The sequence below is a fragment of the Capricornis sumatraensis genome, chromosome 3, assembly GCF_032405125.1.
Source record: "Capricornis sumatraensis isolate serow.1 chromosome 3, serow.2, whole genome shotgun sequence".
NCBI lineage: Eukaryota > Metazoa > Chordata > Mammalia > Artiodactyla > Bovidae > Capricornis > Capricornis sumatraensis.
The window spans coordinates 175,346,996-175,365,331 of record NC_091071.1 but is presented as its reverse complement, the minus strand read 5'-3'; the positions used below and the strand labels follow the sequence as shown (position 1 = coordinate 175,365,331).

The 18,336-nt window shown below is 45.0% G+C and overlaps 1 protein-coding gene across 6 annotated transcripts in view; it reads right to left on the bottom strand.

The window, feature by feature from the left end:
* USP48 (ubiquitin specific peptidase 48) overlaps positions 1 to 17,885 on the bottom strand; it is a 73,059-nt gene extending 55,174 nt beyond the window's left edge. For all 6 annotated transcript variants that reach the window (XM_068967098.1, XM_068967103.1, XM_068967100.1 and 3 more), the window contains exon 1: positions 17,709 to 17,885. In XM_068967098.1, the coding sequence (XP_068823199.1) occupies positions 17,709 to 17,842 (134 nt within the window). In that variant the 5' untranslated portion in view covers positions 17,843 to 17,885. The remainder of the gene's footprint in view (positions 1 to 17,708) is intronic.
* Between the last annotated feature and the right edge of the window lie 451 nt (positions 17,886 to 18,336).

The window sequence follows — 18,336 nt, the reverse complement described above, 5'->3', positions numbered from 1 at the left end:
TTCTGTTTCTTCTTGACCTGCACGCATACAGATCTCTTAGGAGACGGGTACGTTGTCTGGTATTCCCATTTCTAACAGCTTTACACAGTTTATTATGATCCACATAGTCAAAGGCTTTGGTGTAGTCAATGAAACAGAGCTAGATGCTTTTCTAAAATTCCCTAGCTTTCTCTGTGATCCAGTGAATGTTGGGAATTTGACCTCTGGCTCCTCTTCCTTTCCTAAAGCCAGCTTGGACATCTGCAAGTTCTTGGTTCGCATAATGCTGAAGCCTAGCATGCAACATTTTAAGCGTGATCTTACTAGCATGGGAGATGGATGCAACTGTCCGATGGTTAGCACATCCCCTTCACGGATCACGGCCTTGTTGTGGTGCAGGGGCCTGTGTAACTCGATGAAGCTATGAGCCATGCCATGCAGGACCACCCAAGATGGACGGGTAACAGTGGACAGTTCCGACAAAACGTGATCCGCTGGAGGAGGGAATGGCAAACCACCCCAGTATACTTGCCGTTGAGAACCTCACAAACTGTACAAAAGCACAAAAAGATGTGCAGGCAGACGCCAGTTCAATCCCTAGGTTGGGAAGATCCTCGGAGAAGGAAATTGCAACCCACTCCAGTATTCTTGCCTGAAACATCCCATGGACAGAGGAGCATGCCGGGCTACTGTTCACGGGGTCGCAAGAGTTGGACACGACTAAGCGTGTGCGCAGAAGCGGCGTGGGCGTCAAGTAGCATCTATCATCCTGTTTGTACCAACTGTCTCATAGCAGAAAAACAGCCCACTCTTCTCTTTATCGGCATACAGGAGGCAGATTAAGGAGCCTGAGACACGCGTGTGACCTAGGCACACACGTTTACATGCTTGATGTGTAAATACCCTAGCCAGTCGACTCAAAGTTTATAACTTACTAGGACCCTAGAAAGCATCTGGATTTGCTAATGCTGGCCTAAACAGCAAATTTTTCAAGGTCACAAGCATTTCTGATTTAACCTAGGTAGAGTAGCGCCACTCATCTTCTCTGAAACAGTACGTTCTTACAACTCTATAACTATGCCCAGTTATCCTTCTTCCGAGCCATCCTTCACTTTGCCTACAGGGGAATCAGGGAAAAGAGAATCACAAAAACAAAGCATGAAGAGCAGTCACTCTGGCGCCCCCCCCGGCTCTTTCCCTCTCCACCACCTCACGTACTCGCCTGTCAGCGGGCTTCGAGGCTGGGTTTTGTTCTGTGTGCCTGGTGTCTGCAGCTTCCCCCACCTTCCTTTTTTTTTAATTTGGGGCTAACTGTTCCTCCATTCCTCTGGTTCCAGCAAGAGTTGCTGAGATGCAGATCCCAACCAGAACCTAAAAACAACCTCACAAAATATTTAAAAGAAGAACTGAGGGAAGGGAAAAAAAACAATCCCTCTTCAGTGGCAGGCCTTATGGGATGCGTGGGACTTTGGAAGCTTAGTTGTCCCAACATTAAGAAGGAAATCAACATGCTGATTTGCATGAGAAATAGGTGAAAGAGGTTCCCAAATCCCTCCTTAGCTCTTCAGCCCAAGCGTTTCCCTGCCCTTTACTGCTGTTCTGTCCCTATGTCATGTCAGACTCTTTGCGACCCCATGGACAGCAGCAAGTCAGGCTTCCCTGTCCTTCACCATCTCCTAGAGTTTGCTCAAAGTCACAAACATTGAGTCGGTGATGCCATCCAACCATCTCATCCTCTGTCATCCCCTCATCTTCCTGCCTTCAGTCTTTCCCAGCATCAGGGTCTTTTCAAATGAGTCAGCTCTTCACATCAGGGGGCCAAAGTACTGGAGCTTCAGCTTCAGCATCAGCCCTTCCAATGAATACTCAGGTTTGATTTCCTTCAGGATTGACTGATTTGATCTCCTTGCAGTCCAAGGGATTCTCAAGATGTCTCCTCCAGCTCTAGAGTTCAAAAGCATCAGTTCTTCGGTGCTCAGCCTTCTCTATGGTCCACCTCTCACATCTATACATGACTACTGGAAACCATAGCTTTGACTAGACAGATTTTTGTCAGCAAAGTGATAGGTCTACTTTTTAATATGCTGTCTAGGTTTGTCATAGCTTTTCTCCAAGGGTCGAGTGTCTTTAAATTTCATGGCTACAGTCACCATCTGCAGTGATTTCGGAACCCAAGAAAATAAAGTCTGTCACTGTTTCCCTTTCTTCCCCACCTATTTAGCATGACATGATGGAGCTGGATGCCATCATCTTAGTTTTTTGAATGTTGAATTTTAAGCTAGCTTAAAATTTCACTATCCTCTTTTACTTTCATCACAAGGCTCTTTAGTTCTTCTTCACTTTCTGCCATAAGGATGGTGTATCTGAGGTTACTGATATTTCTCCCGGCAATCTTGATTCCAGCGTGTGCTTCATCCAGCTCAGCATTTCTCATGACGTACTCTGCATATAAGTTAAATAAGCAGGGTGACAATACGCAACCTTGACATACTTCTTTCCCCATCTGGAACCAGTCTGTTGTTCCATGTCCGGTTCTAAGTGTTGCTTCTTGACCTGCATACAGATTTTTCAGGAGGCAGGTAAGGTGGTCTGGTATTCCCATTCCCATCTCTTTTTAAAAGTTTCCCAGTTTGTTGTGATCCACACAAAGGCTTTAGCATAGTCAGTGAAGCAGAAGTAGACGTCTTTCTTGCTTTTTCTATGATCCAGTAGATGTCAGCAATCTAAGCTCAGGTTCCTCTGCCTTTTCTAAATCCAGCTTGTGCATCTGGAAGTCCTCGGTTCACATACTACTGTTGAAGCCTGGCTTGGAGGATTTTGAGCGCCACCTTGCTAGCCTGTGAAAGGCGCACAATTGTACAGCAGTTCTTCGGCATTGCCTTTGGGATTGGAATGAAAGCTGACCTTTTCCAGTCCTGTGGCCACTGCTGAGTTTTCCAAATTTGCTGGCATATTGAGTGCAGCATTTAATATCATCTTTAAGGACGTGAAATAACTCAGCTAGAATTCCATTACCTCTACAAGCTTTGTTCTGCCCTGGCGTTGATTTGTTTGTTCAAATCTTTCCTGAATTAAAACAAACACCTCCTTAGATTTAACTGAGGCACTTCCCTTACACGAGGTTAGTTTCAAGTTTCCGGCACCTGTATCTAAAAATCCTAACAGATATAGACTAACTAAATAAAGCTTTTTCTGTTATTAACTTCAAGGGCCAATGTCCATTTAAGCCTGATAGGCCCCCTAGTTCTTTTTTTAAAGTAAGCACATCACATAGCTTGCAGGATCTTAGTTCCTCTACCTGGGATTGAACCTAGGGCCACAGCAGTACAAATGAGTCCTAACCACTGGACCACCAGGGAATTCCCAAATCTCCCAATTCTTAAAGAGAGCCTCCTCTAAGCTTTCCTATAAGACAGTTAACAAACACAGGGGGAATCCTCTCAGCTCTGGAAAAATGCAAACCTAAAACAGCCATGAAAAATGTTTTCACTTATAGAATTAGCAAAAAAAAAAAAAAAATTGGTGATGAATCAGGGTAAACTGAGAGTCACTGTCCGTCGTGGTTAAACATGACCCTTTTGGGAAAAGATGAGAAAATATGTCAAAATGTTAAATGACACTAACATTTTGTTTCAATACTTTTAGGCACATGTCCACAGAATGTCTGACACTGTGGCAATGAAACAAAATGAAGAATTCTAACAGCTACTTTCTTCCTGGGGCTACGGATACAAGAACACCAAGTGGTTGTAGGAGCAGGCAGGGGGCAGGTTCCCCAAATGATTGGTCTGATACCCTCAGCAACTGGGACATCACCTGCTGTGGTTTTGGCCAATAAACACTTTGGCAGCAACATAAATGGTGGACTGAAGCTGAACAGAGAAACACAACGATTTTCCTGGTGAGAGATGAAGTCCTAAACCTATCTGGTGGCAATGCAAGCAAGGGAAGAAAGCTGAATGCAAGCATAGCAATGCAATGAAATCAACAGGACTTGTGAACAGACCAGATGGTGCAGGCAAGAAGGAAAAAGAGACATCTGTAGTGATGTCCAAAACTGTAAAAAAAAGGAAACAATTTCTCACAAGTCAAACTGTCTGTGAGGGGTAGTTAGGGAGTTTGGGACAGACATGTACAGACTGCGAGAGTCACAACGGATAACCAAGGATCTACTGTTCAGCACAGGGAACTGTCCTCAATGTTCTGTGGCAAGCCTAGATGGCAGGGGAGTTTGGAGGAGAATGGACATGTTGCATATATATGGTTGAATGTATACATGTATATGTATACATGTATATGTATCCCTTTGCTGTCTACCTGAAACTATCACAATATTTTTAATCAGCTATATCCCAATACAAAATAAAAAGTGTAAAAAAATAAGTAAAGTTGAGTTATATAATTTAAAAAAACCAACTGTAAAGTGGTAAAAAACAAACAAACAAAAAAAGCAGGCTAAGAACCTAGGGGTACAAATGATTTAAGCTCCTTCTACACTCACTGCAGGTTAAGGGTGGTAGTTTGGATTGTTTTCACAGGTCTCCAACCATCTGTCATTTAGAAGTACACCTTCCAGCAGAATGGACAGAAATCAGTAGTCAATGAACACCCAGTTACTGTGCAGTTCAGAGAAAATTCATTATCTGGATGGGAGTGGAGGGCGGAGATCTTGCTCTCTGCGTGATCACTTAAAGAGTTATTATCACTGTTTTTCTCCCTCAACACCTTTTAGTTTCTTGGCTCTCTGGCTTCGTTTCACACCCAGCCCAGGGAGAAATCCATGAAGAACAAGCCAACTCTCCTGCTTCTGGGGAAGACCCCTGACCATACTAAAGCTTTGCCTAACACAGCACCAGATTCTGGAAAGGGATTTGTGTGTGTGTACACATACACACACATGCAGAGAACAGGTTAGACAAATATTACTGAAATGGTTCCAATAATAACCACTGACTGAATTGTCCTTGAAAATTTCAAATCGTCTCTAACTGTGAATGTCTCCACTCTTACCAGAATGGTGGTTGCTTAGGATTAGTTAGGTCCAGGAACTCCCTTCCAAACTAGTCCTCTCTAACCAAGAACATTCCTGTCCCTCTTTTATTTTATTTCATAATCACAAAACAGTCTCTCGTCAGATGTCAACAAGGAAGGAGGAATTCAGAAGTCTCCCCATCTTTTGACAGGTGGGCGAGGGGAGAGGCTACAGCAAGTCACTGCCTAACTTCAAGCCCTTTCCAGAACTCTGGTGGCTGACTCAACATTCCCTGGTTCCTCGTGTCCTATGTGCTAGTCGAAAGAAGACAAAACCAACCCCCTGCCATGATTCTACTCAGAGAAAAAAGTCCCCATTTCCTCATTTATAAAACAAGGGGGATGGGATTAGGTGAACACTAAAATTTTCTAACTTTTTAATTTGGATTCCCATAGAAGCCCACGTTTATAAAAACACTTAAGTACGTGAGACAGTAAGACTATTCTGCCCTTTCTGCCTCTAGCCAGAGGAGCAGATGATGAAAACAAGGGTAGACGTGGTGCTGGGTAAGAGGCAGTGGTTGTGATCAGTCTGGGTGATCTGTGCTCAGAGTGCTGCTGCGGGGACCGTTTCAAGTTGCTATCAATCAATGCTATCAGCATCAGATATGTCACAGTGCACTGAGTGAAAGTCAACAATGTCACTCTGTAGCCAAACCCTATCATCTTCTAAAAGAAACCAGACTCTACAGGTTCACACATTCTGTCAAGTTGATATGCTCGGATAAGAATTACAGGACCTGCTGCTGCTGCTGCTGCTGCTAAGTCGCTTCAGTTGTGTCCGACCAGCCCAGGATATACCAAAATAAAAGACAAAGTCCCAGGCATCAAAGAAGTGCTCACAACTCATGATGCGACAGCGAGGTAAAAGGACAGCTTCAGAGAAGTCAAGCGCTGCGCTGGCATTAAGCACAGGACGCTCAGCAGGAACCTCACAGGAGGGGGCTGCTGCCAAGCTGGGAGTCTCCAAGGGCACACAGGAGCCCCCTACATGTGAGAGGAGAGCCTATGGAGAGAGGCTGGAGAGGCAAAACCAACGGAGGCTCACAAGGAAGCCTCCCTGCAGATGCAGTTCACCACAGCTGGAGGCTTTGGGGGCAGGGGGCTGGGAAAGCCCACGCGGCCGCAGAGAAGTTGGGGCTGGATCAGATCACAGAAGCCCTCAAACACTATGCGTGGCAAGAGCTCGGACTTTATTCCGGAAGCAACAAGGAGCCAATACACAATTTTACGAAGAAAAGGAACTGGCCTGGAACTTTAGAAAGATCCTCTAAATGGATACATGTGTATGTATGGCTAAGTCCCTTCACTGCTCAACTGAAACTATCAGAGCATTGTATTATCGGTTATACCCCAAAATAAAAAGCTTAACAGGAAAAGAAAAGAAAAAGACCAAGGCATTACCAGCCGTTTGACAAAAAAATGAAGGTTCTCTAGTTACGCCTTTCAAGCAAAGTGGCTTTAGAAACCTGAAGATTTCACAAGTTTTGCTTTTCAGATCACTGCCATTCTCACCAAGCTCCTCCTATTTTTACTAAGTTTTAAGCTTCTAATTTTTTTTTAAACGGGAAATTTTCAAAGTCTAAGTCTTGGCTCTTGGCGGGGAGCGGCAGCGAAGCAGAGAAGCAACACAGACGCTGTAGCTGAGAGATGGGAAACCAAGACCTGACGCGCAAGGTAGCGGCTGACGCGAGGCTCAGGCAACAGCACTCGGTACTGACTGTTTTTGTGGGGGGTGGGGGTGAGGGCAGGAACAGGGTTGGATACACGTGGCTTCATTTCAAATGTTTATTAAAGGCAGGATGGGAACCACTAGCAATGGCTGCTTTCAGAATATTTACACCTGGAAATTCATTAAGTCTACACTCACCTGACAGCCTGATTTTATTTGAAATTCTGAATTCTAACCAAAAGGACACAAGAGGAAGCAAACACACAGCCCAGAGGACAGACGAGGCATCAGGATCCTAGCGAAGCCTCGTTCGTACACGCAGCCACTGTCCTGAAGCAGGTTTCCCAGCCCTGCAGTTGCTCTTTTTCATGAGAAAGAGTCCCAGGGTTAGATCATTTAACACCAAAAAGGCTTCTCTTATCCTTCATCTAAACGTTTACAATTTTTCAAGGCTTGGTGTTGGCTTTCCAGGTGGTGCTAGTGGTCAAGAACCCACCGGCCAATGCAGGAGACGTAAGAGATACAGGTTCAATCCCTGGGTCGGGAAGAGTCCCTGGAGAAGGGCATGGCAACCCACTCCAGAATTCTTGCCTGGGGATCCCACGGACAGAGGAGCCTGGTGGGCCACAATCCATAGGGATGCAAAGAGTCGGACAAGATTGCGCACACACGGGAGGCAAGTTTAAAAAATCCCCAAAGCAAAGTAAGTCCTGTGCTAGGAAAGAAAACAAAAAGAGAACACAGCTCAGTGCCCAAGCAGCCTTTCAAAGGTCACCCATAGGGCACCCCACCAGACCCCTAAGGAGAGTCCCTCCTCCTTCCACCAGAAGGATTTCAAACAGAAAAAAACAAAAACAAAAAAACAATCTACTCACTCCTGCTTGGGTTTTTTTTAAAAAGCATTTTATGACACACTGCTCAAACTCAGCCATGGAGTGAACATGGCGCGTCTTTATCTTCCTGGATTATAAATTGTCCAAAAAAAATTAGAAGATTTTTTTTATTATTATTAAATCAAGCAGACAAATTATGGAACAGAACACAAATCCAAAACAAAACAACTCCTAAAAAGATCAGGAAGGATTAAGTCCTACAAGATACTGAATCAGGAAGACCCCCAAACTAAAACAATGTAATAAAATAAAAAGTTCAGAAACACAGTAACTTAGCATGCAACAAAGGTATCCACATCAGTGGAGTCAAGACATAATCTTTAATAAACAGGAATAGGGCAACCAGGCAGCTTACCTGCAAAAAGATACAATTGGATTCATTTCACAGTATCACTTCAGTACAAATTCCAAGTGGATCAAAGATTTAAACATTAATTAAAACCACAATAACACTTTTAAAAAAATCAGCAAATTTCTTTTAAACACTGGTATGAAAAAGGATTGAGTCGATGACTCAACGTTTAGAAGTCACAAAATATCCACTCATTTAACCTCATAAAAACTTCTCGAACGGCAAACCAATCCGTGAGTCAAAAGACAGTGGCATAGGCACTTCTCTGGTGGTCCAGCGGTTAAGACTCTGTGCTTCCACTGCAGGAGGCATGGGTTCAATCCCTGGTAAGGGAAGTTCCACATGCCACACGGCACAGCCACAAGAGGAAAAAAAAAAAGACAATGATACAATTTAAAAAATTTTTACAACTCATGTCACAGAAATAATCTCTTAATCCATAAAGAGCTCCTACTGGACTTCCCTGGTGATCAGTGGATAAGAATCCTCCTGCCAATGCACGGGACATGGGTTTGATCCCTGATCCAGGAAGATTCCACAGGACAAGGAGCAACTAATCCCGAGAGCTGCAGCTGCTGAGCCTGTGCGCTCTTGAGTCTCTGCTCGGCAGCAAGAGAAGCCACTGCCAGCAGAAGCCTGCACACCCCCAACTAGAGAGCAGCCCCCACTTGCCGCAACAAGAGAAAGTCCGCGCACAGCCCACTGAGAAGACTCAGTGCAGGAAAGAATAGTTTAAAAATGTAAGTATTTTAAAAAAGAATTCCTACAAATTGATGAGGACTAATAACCCAAAATAAAAATGGGCAAAGGACACAAGAAGCTGTTGAAAGAGGCATACAAATGGCCCCTAAGCATGAAAAGTTGTCATATAAGGAATGCGAAACACAGCTAGACAGACACCTTAGTGGTAACCTATAGTGAAGTTTGCCAAGTAACCTTCTTCTAGATACTTTCTGGATTGGCAGAACCAGTGAAATAAGTTCTGGCCAAAGAGTTGTGAACAGAAACATTGAATGTAGGGACTTCCCTGGCATTTCAGCGGTTAAGAATCCATCTTGCAATGCAGGGGGCTCTGGTTTGATCCCTGGCCAAGGAACTAAAATCCCTCATGCGTGTGTATGAAATAGCACAACGGAATTCTGCAGATGACTAAGAATGAAGATCCTGCTGCTACTCACCACGTGAATGAATCTCAGTGCTGAGCAAAAGAGACCAGACACAGAGGAAATACAATGTAAAATTAACTGTATACGAAGTTCAAAACAAGGCAGATAATCTGTGGTGTTCAAAGTTTCGGCTGTGCTGGGTCTTCCTTTCTGTGCAGGCTTTTCTATAGCTGCGGTATCAGGGCTTCTCACCGCAGCACGTGGGATCTTCCCGGACCAGGGATCAGACCTGTGTCCCCTGCACTGGTGAGCGGATTCTTAAGCACTGGACCACCGATACTGCCTGCAGCGCAAGCGCAGCACCTTAACCACCGAGCCCCCAGAGAAGCCCCCGTGTGATAATTCACCCAGTGTAAATCTCGTGACTGTGCACTTTTCTGTACATAAAATATAAATTTCAGTTGAATAAGAACCACTAGAATAAATCTGAGCAGTTTTTAAAGCTGAGCCCGTCGGGCTGCCATGTGGGCCCTCTAGTTCCCCAGTCAGAGGTGGAACCTGGGCCCCCTGCATGGGGAGCTCAGTCTTAAAACACTCCACCACTGGGCAAGTCCTTCACGGAGAAATTTAAGAAGGATCCTGCCTTATCAGATATTTTAAAAGTACTGGCAAGTAACTGGAACTGTTATCCTAGTACACGGATATTGAGTAGAATCAGTGGAAGGGAACAGAGCCAGGAAATAAACCCAAATATGTATAGTAATTTTTCATATAATAGAAGTGGCCTTTTAGTCTTCCCTGGTGGTCCACCAGTTAAGACTCAGTGCTTCCACTGAAGGCACATGAGTTCCATCCCTAGCTGGGGAACCAAGATCCCACATGCCCTGTGGCAGGACCACTAAGTAAATAAATAAAGACGGTCTCTCAACTAGTGGTGGTGAAGATTAGATTATTCAATAAATCGTTTAAGAAAACTGAGTGCCCATTTAGTAAAAAGCAAAAATAAAGATGGATGCGTACCTCATTCTCTGAATCAAAAGGGAAAAAACCCACGAAGTGTTAAAAAAACAAACAAACAACTGGGTCGTCTGGTGGTTAAGAGTCCGCCTTGCTGTGCAGGAGACACGAGTTTGATCCCAGTTAGGGAAGTAAGATCCCATGTGCAGCAGAGCAACTAAGCCACACGCCACAGCTACTGCATCAAGCACTCTGGAGATCCCAAGCCACAACCACAGAGTCCATCAGCTACAACGGAAAGGTCCTCAGGACACAAGGCTTTAAGACCCTGAGAACCACAACTAAGATCCGAGGCACCTTTTTTTAAATTGGGAGGACTTGCCTGGTGGTCCAGTGTCTAAGAATCCATCTGCTAATGCCGGAGGCAGGGGCTCGACTCCTGGCCCAGGAAGATCCCACATGCCATGGGGCAACTAAACCCTCGTGCCACAAGTACTTAAGCCTGCAACCCCAAGAGCTCCACAAGAAGCCACGGCGATGAGAAGCCCCGCACTGCAAAAAGAGAGCAGCCCTGCTAACCGCCAGCTACAGAAAAGGCCACACAGCAACAGAGACCCGTACAGCAAAGATACGTTAAGAAAGTTTAAAGCAATTTCTAGTTGTGGCATTAGCCATAACTGGGGGGAAAAACAACCAACTGATCCAGGACTCTAAAGGACATTGCTGAGGTCCATCTTCAGATGGAGGATGAGGAAATTAAAAGCTTTAGAAGAGGTTCTAGAGACCTGCAGTGGCAACTAGAGAAAACCCTGAGAGCAACAGAGACCCAGCAGAGCCAAAAATAAATTCATCAATTAAAATTCTTAGAAAACTAGAGAACTGGTTAAATTATAACACATCTATCTCTACACAGTGAAATAGCACACTGCTATTCAAAACAACTAAGACAGATCTATAGGGACCAATATATGCAGAAAAAGACAACCCATCAAATAAAAACAACTTGCAAAAGTATATTATGTAACACCTGTCTCCTTCTTTGAAAGTAACATTATTATGTTGTTTATATCTTATCTCTAACATAAATGGCAAATGAAGGAACTTTAACCTTGGTTGGCTCTATTTCAGAGCCACCCTAGACCACAAATGCCAGAAAAAAATTTTTTTTTGAATAAAGAATGACTACTCTGCATGGCATATAATAAATATTTGTTGAATTTAACAGACACACAGAAAATGAAAAAATTCAAATAACAGCTGAGCCTGAGATTAAGGAGAAGTTTCTTCCTTTCATTCAAAGCTTGGTTAGACTAAGTGATCCCGCAAGTGTTAGTGTAGAACAGCAGAAAGACACATAATGAACAAAACCCCACAAAGACACGGGTTTCCTAGAACACAGAACACTTACTAACCAGTAACATGCACCGCATTGGAAATTTTTAAAGTTGTGTTAAGTAATGAGAGTCCATCATGCAATGAGAATGAAACTGACATGCTGCAGGGCCCTCTTGGGCTTCTGGGGACAAGGTCTTTCTGTGCCCCTCCATTTCTTTGATTCCAGGAAACAGCCTTCGTCTCCTTGACTTTCCCTGCGTTCTGAAGGGCAGACTGGAGCAGTCATTAATTAAGGAAGGGCGGGGCTGTGAGAGAAACAGTCAAGAGCAGCCTTGGGGCAAGGTCCTGTTTTCCCGTCAATGGATACACACAACAATACCTTTGAGTTATCTTGCAGAGCCCCAAAGCCCCTCCAGGTGGGAGAAGCTAACAATTAACTTTGGTATACTGTCCACAAGGCTTTCCAGGTGGCAGAGTGGTAAACAATTCACCTGCCAACTCTGGAGAGAGATGAGAGGATTTCATCCTTGGGTGGGAAAGATCCCCTTGGAGTAGTAAATGACAACCCACTCCAGTATCCTTGCTTGGAAAATTCCATCGACAGAGGAGCCTGGTGGGGTCTCAGAGTCAGACACAACTCTGACATGCATGCTGCCACAAGCATGCAGACCCCAGATCAGCTGGACCTGAAGGTGACTCTTCCTTATCTCACCACTAACCCCTCAGAAGACTGTCCACAAGGTGAGCACGCCCTTTTTGAATAATTACGATAAAACTTCTCACTATCTTCCCCAAGAACTAGACTATAAAGACTTGACTATATGAATTAACTATGTGAGAGTCAGACTATAAAGAAAGTTGAGCGCCGAAGAATTGATGCTTTCGAACTGTGGTGTTGGAGAAGACTTTTGAGAGTCCCTCGGACTGCAAGGAGATGCGACCAGTCTATCCTAAAGGAAATCAGTCCTGAATATTCACTGCAAGAAGCTGAAACTCCCAATACTTTGACCACCTGATGGGAAGAACTGACTCACTGGAAAAGACCCTGATGCTGGAAAAGATTGAAGGCAGAAGGGGATGGCAGAGGATGAGATCCTCAAGACACAATGCTTTAAGAGAGAGCCACAACTAAGATCCGGCATCACCGATTCGATGAACCTGAGTTTGAGCAAGCTCTGGGAGTTGGTGATGGACAGGGAAGCCTGGCGTCCTGCAGTCCGTGGGGTCGCAAAGAGTCGGACATGACTGAGTGACTGAACTGAACTGATCTTCCCCAAGCTGGGACACGAGGTTCTGAGGGCATTAGCTCGCTGTGGCCCCCTTTGCCTGGCAAAGTAATAAAGCTATTCTTTTCTACTTCACCCAAAACGGCCTCCAAAATTCAATTTGGCACAGGTGTACAAACAGCTGAGCTTTCAGCAACAAAACAACTGATCATCTTGGGTCAATAACTGATAAAGCTGTATGGGATCGTGGGGTGTCATTATACCGTCTCTCTTTTTCCCCCACATCACATGGCATAGGGATCTTAGTTCTCTGACCAGGGATTGAATCCACACCCTATGCAGTGCAAAAATGGAGTCTTAACCACTGGAACAGCAGGGAAATCCTACTTCAGTGTATTAAATTTTGCCATAATTAAGATTTTTTTTAATAAAAAAAAAATCTGTTCCCTGACCTCTTCTGAGGATCAGGGACAGGTTAGCAAGGCAAAAGTGGTCACGTGAGAGAGAAAGTGCACCAACAGAGAAAAGGTATCACTGGCACATCAAAGAGGAAAGGCTCAACAGAAACTTAGGCATCAGATCCAACAGTCCTTATTAAGGGGTTTAGACTAGAGCCAGAGGCAGTCACTTAAGTGTTTCTTAAACTGGCCTAACAAGGGATTCCCTGGCGGTTGGTGGTTCACACTCAGTGCTTTCAATGCAGGGACCCAGGCTCCATCCCTGATTGCGGAACTAAGATCCCACTAGCCATGAGACACAGTTAAATCAGTGGCATAACACTGACTTTCCTGAATGCATTACATCTCTGAAATGTTTTGGTTTCTCTGATGAAAACAAAACATAAATACACTCCTATATACAACTAGAAGTGTAAGTTCAGATTTTAAAAATTCAAATCAAGATCTTAACTGTCACAAAAAGAAATTAACATGACACCATATCCCACCTATCAGATGAAAAAGTATGACTAACATATTGTGTTGATTATGGAAACATGATATTCTTACACACTGGTAGTAGGAATGTAAAGTGAAACCATCACTCTAGTGGGAAATCTAGCAAAAATGGGTCAAAATGAAAACTGCATATCCCTTTACCGAACAATTTTACTGCAAGGAACTTGAAAGTGAAACTGTTAGTCACTCAGTCGTGTCTGACTCTGCGACCCCATGGACTGTAGCCCACCAGGCTCCTCTGTCCATGGGATTCTCCAGGCAAGATTACTGGAGTGGGTTGCCATTTCCTACTCCAAGGGATCTTCCTGATCCAGGGAACGAACCCAGGTTTCCTCCACTGCAGGCAGATTCAGTCTGAGCCACCGGGGAAACCACGGGAAAGGGACTTGATTTGACTACAATCCTCACCGGTTTTTAAGAATTAAGACAAAATATTTGCAGAATTCTTTGTACCTAAGATTTAGTATAGATTGCTTTCAGGCTGTGATTGTACTAAGCAGTTTCAGAAGGTAAATAGTCATGAGTCATCTTGTCTCTGTGGCTACACACTTCTTCAGCTCTGGCATCTCATTAAAAGTTTTTCTGTAAAGTATTTAAAAGATACTGATAATATCTTAATTATTTAATCTCATCTTAAGAGTCAGAAGAAAAGCTTAAAAAGGGTAGGAGAAATCTTTCTGATATTTAAATAAAAACTGCTTGGACTTCAGATCAGGCCTGGTTTCAAAAGTACAAGTGACCAAAACAGAACATAAATAAAACTACTGTGTTGTTATTGTTGTTTAGGAGCTAAGTCGCGTCGGACTGTTTGTGACCCCATGGACTGTAGCCCACGAGGCTCCTCTGTCCATGGGATTCTCCAGACAAGAATACTGGAGTGGGTTGCCATTTCTTTCTCCAGCGGACCTTCCCGACCCAAGGACTGAACCCAACTCCTGCCTGGCAGGTGGATTCTTTAGCACTGAGCCATCAGAGAAGCCCCAGAATTAATGGTACATTAAAGTAAAAGCTTTTTTGTCACAAAGGGTACTAACTAGAAAGGGAAATAGAGAACCTACAGAATGAGAAAATATATGCAAAAACATGGGACTTATATTGAGAATATATGAAGAACTCTAACTCAAAAGTAAAGACGATCTAATTTTAAAACCGGGCAAGGGATGTGAAAAGACCTCTCCAAAGATCTACAAATGGTCGATAAGCACAAGGAAAGATGCTCAACCTTACTAGTCATCAGGAAAATGCAAATCAAAACCATAATGAGATACCAATTCACATCCACTAGGATGGCTATAAGGAAAAAAACAAACTGTGAGAATGAGGAGAAATTGAAATTGTCATACATTATATGCAAACTACTGCAGCCGCTCTGGAAAACAATTAGTTCCTCAAAATGTTAAACACAGTTATTAAATGACCCAGCAATTCCTCTCCCAGGTAAATACTCAAAGGAACAAAAAAACAGGTGTTCCAACAAAAACTCACACACAAATATTCATACCAAAGCTATTCACAACAGCCAAAAAGTGGAAACAACCAAAATACCCATCAATTTAACTATGTTGTGAGGTGTTAGTTGCCTTGATTCTGGTAATCACTCCACAGTGGCTATCAAATTATCATGTTGTCCACTTTGGTTTTTAAATATTGATTTGGCTGCACCCGGTGTTAGTTGAGGCACATGGGATCTTTAGTTGGGGCATGTGGGATCTAGTTCCGCAACAGGGATCAAACTGGGCTCCGTGCACTGGAAGCATGGAATCTTAGCCACTGGAGCACCAGGAAAGTCCCTCGTGTTGTACACTTTAGATATGTACAACAGTATTTGTCAATTATCCCTCATGAAGTTGTGGGAAATTCTTTTAGATCCATCAACTGATGAACAGACAGAATGTGTTATATCCAACAATGGAATACTATTCAACCACAAAAAGGAATAAAGCACTGACATGGGTGTAACATGCATGACCGTTGAAAACATTATGCTAAGTGAACACCAGACAAAAAAAGGCCACGTATTTTAAGTTTCCACTTAATATATAATGTCCAGAATAAAGAAATCTATAGAGACAAAAAGATGAGTGCTTGTCAGGGGATGGAGGAAGGGAAAATGGGATGTGGAGTTTCCTTTTAGGGTGATGGAAGAAGTCTGGAAGGAGACAATGGTGATGTTTGTACAATATGTAAGGAAACTTAATGCAGTGGAATTGTATACTTTAAAAACGGTAAATTTCATTGTGCATTTTACACAACTTTTACAATTTTTTGAAATGAAATAGAAACCTGACAGATGCTACAACATGGGTGATTCTTGAAAACATTATGCTGTCCAGTTCAGTTCAGCCACTCAGTCGTGTCCAACTCTCTGCGACCCCATGAACTGCAGTACGCCAGGCCTCCCTGTCCATCACCAACTCCCGGAGTTCACTCAGACTCACGGCCATCGACTCAGTGATGCCATCCAGCCATCTCATTCTCTGTCGTCCCCTTCTCCTCCTGCCCCCAATCCCTCCCAGCATCAGTCTTTTCCAATGAATCAACTCTTCGCATGAGGTGGCCAAAGTACTGGAGTTTCAGCTTTAACATCAGTCCTTCCAATGAACACCCAGGACGGATCTCCTTTAGAATGGACTGGCTGGATCTCCTTGCAGTCCAAGGGACTCTCAAGAGTCTTCTCCAACACCACAGTTCAAAAGCATACTGAGAACCCCAACAGTATGCTGTCAAAGAAGTCACTAAAGTCGACACACTGTACGATTTCATTTACATGAAATGTTCAGAAAAGGCCAATTTAGAGGCAGAAAGTAGATCAGTGATTACTTGCATACTTGGGGTGGGGGAGGTGGTTTACAAGTGCCAGACTAATGGATACAGGGCTTTTGGGGGGTGGGGGGGTGAGGTCAGATTGAGTTGTGTTCTGAACAACTTTGTGAATATACAAACTAAAAACCACTGGACTGTACATTTTAAATGAGTGACGTTGTTTAAGGAAAAAAAAAAGCTTGGATATAAACCTTGCTATTGTTGCAGCTTAAAACTCACCTCTGTGACATTTCCCTTATAGTGATCTCAGCCAATTTCTACTCCTTTCTTTCTATTAAAATCAAAACTATTATAGTGAAACAGTTTCTATTTTTTGGTTACTCTGGAAACTAGGTGGAGAAACTGACGGAAGCTTACCCATTACACAGGTTATGTCATTCCAGTACTGCCTGTTGCCCTCCTCGTGAGCCAGACGCCCAGAACTTGGAATTATTCGTTTGCCTTATGGAAGATCCCTAACTCGTTTCACTTCCCACACTAGACTTTAAAGCTTCAGATCTGAGACCTTGACTTCCATTCCTCCAGGGTCCTGCCTCGAAATATAACAACTCCAAAAAGTCTTTACTGAATACTTGCTAAAAGGCTACTGAGCATGCCCGCCTTGGCTAAGTCAATTCGACAACACTCTGGAACACACTACAGTTCCCGCGTTAAAACGTGGAAAAAACAGCTAAGGATTCGATCTAAAAGGAAAGGCAAAGAAGGTTCGAAGGCTAGGTAGAAGTGAAGAACACCAACACAGCTCACACTGTGTACTTGGCAAAACGGTACTGGGTCAGAGATGACCCCTCCCCCCCGGGGGGGGGGCGGTTAGAAAAAAAAAAGCTAAAAAAATACTAAATTAGTGAAAGAGGGGATGTCAGCTGGACATGAAGGGTACCGATGACGCAGGCTAACTATATACTTTTTCCTAAAGCCGCCCTACCCCAAAAATATGACCCAGCCTTCAGCGTCGACACTAACACAAGACAACGATGAAATGCACTTCCAAGTTCCCAGTTTTCTAAAACCAAACGCCGAGCCGCGGCCAGGATGGAACGACCACCAACGTCTGCGAAGCTCTCCAGTTCCTGCTTTCAACCATCCCCACCGCCATCTTCGAGGTAAGAACTCAGAACCTTTTCTGAAGAGCTTCCAGCAGCATCACCTCCGTGCACAGCCCTGCAAAGCTGTGCCTTTTCCCGGGTCGCCCAGAAGGCGGAGAGGAGGAAGCCCTCCACCGGGTTGTCTCCAAGCCGGAGAGAGGCACGCAATGGGCCGCCGTCTTCCTTCCCCACCCCAACCGGAGCCCCCACCCCCGCCCCCACCACTGCCCCACGGTCTGGTTTTCCAAGGTCTGGCGCGAGGAAGGGCGCGAGTCCCTTTGCGCGGGCCTCACCTGCACACGCCGCGGATGCAGGGCTCCAGCCAGATGCGGTAGGCGGTCTCGATGTGCTCCTGCGACACCTCCTCGGGCCGCACCGTCTCCGCCCAGCGCCAGGCCGCCTTTTCCAGCTGCAGCCGCGGTGCCATGGCCTTGGCCCAGGGAGTGCCTCCTGAGCCCGGCCACCGCTGCCGCCGCCGCCTCCACCGCCGCCCAAATGGATCCCGCCACCTGCCAGCAATGAGGACCAGGCGGTGCCTCAGCCAGCTGGCCAGTCAATCACCTGTGCGCGCCTCAGCCGCCGTGCCTGCCCGCCCGCGCCCGACCCGCACGACCAGCCGCAAAGCGCCGCCGCCGCCGCCGACACCCGACGCCCGCAGCGTCCGCAGACGTTGAGGGTGTACTCCCCGCTGCGGCGTGCGCATGCGCGCGCTCCCAGCGGCCTTTGCGCGGCCCGCGCCTGTCTCTCGCCCTTCTAGCGCCCCTCTCTTTTTCTCCTGTCGGGCAGAGGAAGGGGAAGCGGCTACTCGAGGCTCTATCTGGCCACGTCCTCACCGGCGCCGCGGGGGAAGCGACGTCTCAACCACTCTCCAGAATAGCGTCCGGCACACCACTAGTCTCACAAGCCGGCGCCTGGAGGCTT